General features: G+C 37.7%; 1 protein-coding gene across 1 annotated transcript; it reads right to left on the reverse strand.

The window, feature by feature from the left end:
• Positions 1-721: 721 nt before the first annotated feature.
• Positions 722-4,342, reverse strand: pus1 (pseudouridine synthase 1). The gene is made up of 6 exons (XM_059358056.1): positions 3,979-4,342; positions 3,220-3,446; positions 3,003-3,140; positions 1,842-1,944; positions 1,058-1,758; positions 722-947 (listed from the first exon to the last, which is right to left on the reverse strand). The coding sequence occupies exons 1-6, from the start codon at positions 4,040-4,042 to the stop codon at positions 915-917; spliced, it is 1,266 nt and encodes a 421-aa protein (XP_059214039.1). The 5' UTR covers positions 4,043-4,342; the 3' UTR covers positions 722-914.
• Between the last annotated feature and the right edge of the window lie 2,700 nt (positions 4,343-7,042).

The following is a 7,042-nucleotide window of genomic DNA, read 5'->3' on the forward strand; positions in this document are numbered from 1 at the left end:
ATTGAATGCAACACTAGTTCCAAACATTTAACTGATGTGTCGCCGCCTGTTGGCTGGAGGGTGAAGTTCTTGTTTAGGTTTTACTATTTATGTGCACCAAATCACTGCTCAAGTACTTTTAAAATATTAACAAAAATTTACTTTGAGTACCTCAGCTGAGTTCTGCCAACAAATAACTTTTTGACCAAAACATGAAGTCAAAGTAATTAATAATGAATGTTTATAATATAAATGTGTTGCCATCTTCACTACTGTAGCTGATATAAAAGTGGCCTGTTTTTAATAGTGGTTACCTAGTTAAAAATGTCAGGAAAAAATGGCCTGACGATAAGATGTTCACATAGTCTGTCATTCAATATCCAGTTTCTTCTATTTTACGAAATCAACATGATCTAAGGTTTGTGGGATCTTACAAACACTAATATACTTTTCAATAAAAAGGGGGATTAACAGACTTAATGAGGGCATGCAAATGTCGCTCATTTATGAAGAAATTCAACAGAAAAGGCATAAAAAGCTTACATGTCTAATAAATATCTGATCACAAAGACACTTGATTTAAGTATAGGAACCTCATATGTGATTGAGCTCAATTTCTAAAATCTGGACTGTGGATTCTGAAGTTATGACAATATAAGGTGCGATCTGAGCTGAGACACATGTTGACAAAGAGCATAAGCAGTTGTTAATGTGCAAAATTAACACAAGGAAACAATCGGGGTACAACAAAGAACAAAGAGGCTTTTATTATTTTGTGGTTTGTTTAATAACATTTGTATAAGAGAATTAATTGGAAGAGAACTGAATCCCACAAAAAGTCTTGGAGGATATATAAAAAGGAAAGCTGATTCCCAACAAAAAGAGAGAATGTAATGGTGAGAAGATGCCTCTTCTTTCTCAGCAGGCAGGGTGACCTAATCTGAGTCATTTCCTACTTCTGCATTGTCCTGGGGGAAAATCAGAGCAACAATTAATAAAAAAGAATATGCAACAGAATTATTTGTTACTTCAATCATCAGAGTTTTAAGTGAATGTTCTCTCAATCTATTCCAAATACCTGTTTCTGGTCTTTTTTGTCTCCTATGTAAGTAGCTGTGGCATTAAAGTCATGGATAGGAAGTGTGGCCATCCAGCTGACCATGGAGCCCTCCTGACACTCCGTTTCAACAATGGTGGGGTAGATGTGAGCCTCCTTGAAGGCCTGGAGCGCCTCGTTCTCACGGTCCCATTCCAGCCGCTCATGCAGCCCGTCTCCTCCGAATCGTTTGTTGTACCGGTCAAAGTGAACTTTGTCCAGGACCAGCCCCAGTCCCGGAGCTTTGGGCACATCCACCTTCTCCAGTCCCCAGCTCCGCTCAATCACTTCCTCATCCGCATAGCCCTTTGTCACGGCAATCACCAGGCCGATCATCTTCCGGATTTGGTGCATCATGAAGCTCTGGCCTCGTACGGTGATCACTGCAAACTGAATGTTGCTCCTGATAAAAGGTTCACCGCAAGACATCTCCATGATGTAGCGGCGGTTGCTGGGGTCGGTCGGAGCCCTCTGAGAGGTGAAGTTGTGGAAGTTGTGGGTGCCTTTGTAGAGAGCAAACAGACGGTTCACTCTCTTTAGAGTCTCTGGCTCCACGCTCCAGGCTGCTATATTGGCAGGATCATAGTCTTTTGGGGAAAAGGCCACTGTTGGAAGCATGTAGGTGTATGTACGACCATCACATTTGTTCTTGGAATTGAAACCCTGGGTAACCCGCTTCAGACCTGTTGGAATAGAAGTAAAAAATGTTAAAACTCTACTTTCAGCTTCAATCAATACAACTGGAAACTGGGAACCAATGTCTCACCGAGCACTCGGATCTGTGGTGGCAGATGCTCATTGATTTTTTCAATAACGTCGTCGATCAACCGTAGCTTTAGAGACACCACTTGGCCAGCTGCAGACACACCCTAAACACATTCAAACAGACAAACAGCAGCACAGTTGTTGTAACAATGTTTATTACAAAGATTTGTTAAATACTCGATTCTGATTGGTTTTTACGGCATTCATTCATTCAGTCTGTCTGTCCAGAAGGCCACTGCTATAAATAATAAACCACTGCAATGGGCAGTTCTGAACCTGTCAAACTTTTTAGCAGAAAGAATAAAAATAAATCTTTAAAATCGATAAAATCATTCAATACTTTTCATTCAATTATTGATTTATTGACGTAGTTGCATAATAAGCATGATTATGTTCAGTAAGCGGGTCATTATAGCAAAATAAACCCCTTCAGGGTGATTTAACAGGGTCTCTGCAGGTTTCAACAAGTCAAATTTAAGACCATAATGAATACAATTTAAGACCCATTTCACATCCATACTGGCAAAAAAGTACAAAAGACATGATGGAAAATTGGAGGCCCGGAATTGTTTGCAAAGTATATGAATCTATTCACAGCTCTTTCACATTGGAATAAAAAAATGCTTCACCCAACTAAAGACACCAGAAGCCTCTCTATTGTGAACTAATATTTGTTTGTCTTTCAATTTCTGATTGTTTCATTCTGATTGTTTAAATTGTGACTGGGCTGCACAGGTACTTCATTCCGTTTTGTAGTTTGTTATAGCGTCCTCAAAAATCAAAACATTTAAAAGCGAGACTGAAGTTTATGCATTTGTGTTAAATAAAAGTAATATTAAGTTTTAAGACCTTTCAAAAACATATTTAAGACATTTTGTGAGATTTTAAGAGAATTTTAGACATTTTAAGGCCTTCAATTCAAGTTTTTGGATTTTATACATTTTAACACTTTTTAAGACCCCACGTGTACCCTGTTTAAAGACCTTTCCTTTCTCAGGGTTTATTTCATAATAATGACCCTCTCACTAATATTATCCCTTAAAATATATACACTTGCTGTGTGCACAATACAGGGTATACTTGATTTTCCTTCAAAATTGCCTCGATGGCCTTATAGTGCTATGAAATTAACTCTTGCTGCGATACCTGTACGGAGCCATACCTTATCTGTTCTGGCACATCTTTGGAAAGACATCTTCTTCATCTCGTCGCCATGGTTTTCAGGAATACAACCTGATTTAACAAGTGCTGTGACCAGCTCATCTTCAATTGTCCTAAACTGAGAGGTCCCAGGATTTCTCTAAAACACAGAAAACATTTACATTCAGCAAAACTTCAAGTAAAAGCGCTGAGAGGGGAAACACAGTAACATTATGTACCTGCATGCCATAGTATCCCTTTCCAGAGTAAGCCATGAGGAGGGCCACTTTCTTTTTAGGATATTTCTTGTCATCTTCAGCCTGTTCGCCCTCTGTTTTTAATTTTTTTTCAGCCTGCAGCTTCTCAGCAGAATCTTCATTTTCCTCTTTGGCTCTTTTCAGCACGTTGGCTGTCTGCTCATCTCTGGGTGTTTCACTCATCTTCCAAAATAACTCAAAAAGGCCACCTGTGAAGATAATAACATGTCATATTCACTGATAATGATACAGTCAGTCTTGTTCATTTTAATGCCTGGTACAACTAAAGGTACATTTGTTTGGACAAATATAATGATAACAAAAATAGCTCATAATAGTTTAATTGAAGAGCTGATATTTAGCCATTTTCCAAGAAAACCATGGAAAATGGCTATATATCAGCTCTTCAATTAAACTCTTATGAGCTATTTTTGTTGTTATCATTATATTTGTCCAAACAAATGTACCTTTCGTTGAACCAGGCATTAAAATTAACAAGAAAGTGAAGAAAGCAAGGGTGGTCTAATATTTTTTTCTGTGACCGTATAATGCTACTTCTGAGAAACATGTCCATTCAGCAGTATATCATACCCTATGAGCTTTAACGGGACTCATGTACGCATTTAAACAAAAATAAACAGATTATACGCTTAGCGAATTTAACAGCAGAGGAACACACTCCTACATACCCTGCAGCCTTATTACACACACAGTCACATTGTCTTTGTTAGGTTTGCTTACCGTTTCTCTCTGACGTCAGTCTGTGTTTAGCTAAGGCACTGAACAGTTGTTTGATTTTCAGCATGTCTCGCTAAGCCTGCATGCAACTAAAGGATGCAGACTGGCATTTCAGCTGAGCGGCGGAAGCTAACGCGGAGCAGAACAGGATATTCGGATAAATCTTCTGCTGACGAAATAAACAGTCTCCTAAAAACGTTAATGAGACTTTAAGCCCCAAATTTGAATGCCTATATTCATAAGCATATACAAATAAGATCCAAAGTGTCGCTGTACCTAACTGTCCTTAGTGGATGCGGCAAGCAACATTACACACATGGCCACTGTCAACTTTGACCCCTAATGCAAATATCGCGAGACCCGTCTTGTTCTCCCTTTTGCATACGTCACAGCAGAAATCTACTAAAAAAACATTTAATAGGGAAAACGTGGGAAAATATCATTAAATGCTGTGGTATAACAAATACTTAGATCCCTGTAGCACCCTCTCCACCTCTCCAGGTCAGAGCTGCACAGTCTGTTGAGCTTTAAAATATTATTAAAAACCTATTTATTCTATTTATAACTATATTTGTGTATGCTTTTTACTGTATTTTAATAACTGTACAGCACTTTGGTCAACTGAGGTTGTTTTTAAATGTGCTCTATAAATAAACTTTGACTTGATTTGACCCTATAATGTAATAATATCCTGATAATGTAATAACGTCTGAAAATGTAATAAAATGTGCACTTAACTCGATCCATAATGTAATAAAACGCAATGATGTAATAAATTCACCAATAATGTAATAAAATATCCTGACTGATAGAATTCCAGCTCAGATAAGCTTCTGAGTAGCACTGGAGACCCCAAGGTAACTCTACCCAAAACATACCTCTTCACAGATTTCCAACAGATCACTAACTCATGAAAACAACCACCAACCAACAAAACAACTTCCTGAAAATGTAATAAATTCCCAATAATGTAATAAGGTATTACATAAAAATGTTATTACAATATCAGTCAGGATATTTTATTACAGTACTGGTGAAAGTATAACATTATTGGGTTTTATTACATTTTTGAGCGAGTTAAGTGCAAATTTTACATTTTCAGGCGTTAGGAAAGTTATCAAGAAAGTATTATATTATAATTACCTATAAGAATGATTTTATTAATCATGTCAGTCTTAATAATCCTTATAAAATATATGACAAATGTTAAAAGTTGGAAGATAATTTACCTGCATCTTTTTTAAGAAAATTTTTTTTGTCAGACAGAAACAGTTTTCATGAAATTTCGAGAAAAATCCACATGTAGTTATATTTTTATCCACTAGAGGGTAGTAAAATCTCACAAATAAAGGGTCATGCAGTTTTGTTCTGGAGAAAGGGATTTAAAATAGAAATGGCATCAAGTTGTACTTTAGATTCTGTTTGCAATGCTATCTGATTTTCATAGTTAATCTTGTTAAAATATACAGACAGAAGTGGATCTTTCCTAAAGTGGCCTTCAAAGAATATCACTGAATAGTCAGGGCCAATTATCATCAAAGCTTTATAATTAATAAACATGATCATTTTCATATAGGGTACGCTATAATTCATCAGAGTTTTAGTGGCACTATCGGTGTATAGTGGCAAAGAGGTACCACACTTCCGGAGCAGAGAGGTGCTTTTGTCTTTCTCAAGGACATCACAGCAACAAGGGACACTGGCTGCCATAGGCTAGACCTTTAACCCCCTCATCATGGGATAGCCTCAGAATGCACACTTGTATTTTTTTCATAGCACCTTATAAGGGGATCAAGTAGTTTTCTGCTGAAAAGCCAAAGCCAAACATAGGCATAGGATGGGGAAACGGGGCCCCAGATGCAGCAATCACATATCACTTAGTGCTCACTGGTGCTTCTAAATGTGAAACAGTGATTCTTCAAGACTGGGAATGCAGCTGATAAGGTTTTTGCTGGATGCAACAGCTCAGGGGTATTTTTAGTGAAATTATCATTGCTTTACATAACCTTCTCCATGACAGTAGCAAACAGGGGCACGAGTGAGTGTGAAGTCCTAAAATTGGAAAAACTGTGAAATCACTAGTGAAGAGAATCTTTTTCAGTTGGCAAGTGGTAATTGGAAAAGTATGGCGTTCCTCTCAGATGTCCTACAATAACCCCAAGTAGGTTCAAATGATACAATGGCACTGAGTTGATGGTACAGTGAATGAATGACATGACATGAATATACAAAGTGCTGAGATGATGAGAATGTATCTTTTCTATTTACTATTTATTGAGATACGATGATGAGAATGTATCTTGTTATTTACTATTTATTGTGCTTTTTTATGAGTCCAGTAGCGACCCGGCCCCGGATAAGGATGGATGGATGGATGGATGGATGGATGGATGAGTCCAGTACGTGAGTGCATTGAATTTCGTTGTATTTCTGTGCAATGACAAATAAATCTAATCTAATCTAATCTAATCTAATCTAATCTAATCTACAAGAGTCACCTAAGTAGAAACAATATATATCTATACATTCTTAGTAAATAACCATGTGTTTTATTGATGATATGTCAGTTGTGTCTTTTGAAAAACTTGCATAAATGTTCATCTATCCCCTGGAGTTGGAGATAAACAAAACCAGCATTGTTTTAACCACAGTGTCCTGAGATTTCTCCTCTGATGTCTGATAGAAATAAATCTGACTGCAAAGAAAGATTCCCCTGGTCTCCAAAGGGAGAGCTGGCCTTGCAGTGTGCCACTAAACAAGCTGTCCAATCAGACCCGAACCTTTCTGCAAAGCTCACACTCACCTGTACTCCTACATATCGTGAGCTGGCCGGTCTTTACTTGCAAGAAAACAGCCACAGCTGAACAATGCTCAGGCTGGACTGTACATCACTGCCTCTGTGCTGCCCCCGCATAGCCTGTAACAAAAAATAATGAATTAAAAACCATCCTCATTGTGAGCAAAGAAATCCACTGCTGTTGAAGCCTGCTGGCTGAGTTATATAAGCTGTTAAACAAAACAAACATCACTTATTTGTCAAATGTGCAAAGTGAATGGGGTGACTTTA

Source organism: Centropristis striata, chromosome 19 (assembly GCF_030273125.1).
Source record: "Centropristis striata isolate RG_2023a ecotype Rhode Island chromosome 19, C.striata_1.0, whole genome shotgun sequence".
Taxonomy (NCBI): domain Eukaryota; kingdom Metazoa; phylum Chordata; class Actinopteri; order Perciformes; family Serranidae; genus Centropristis; species Centropristis striata.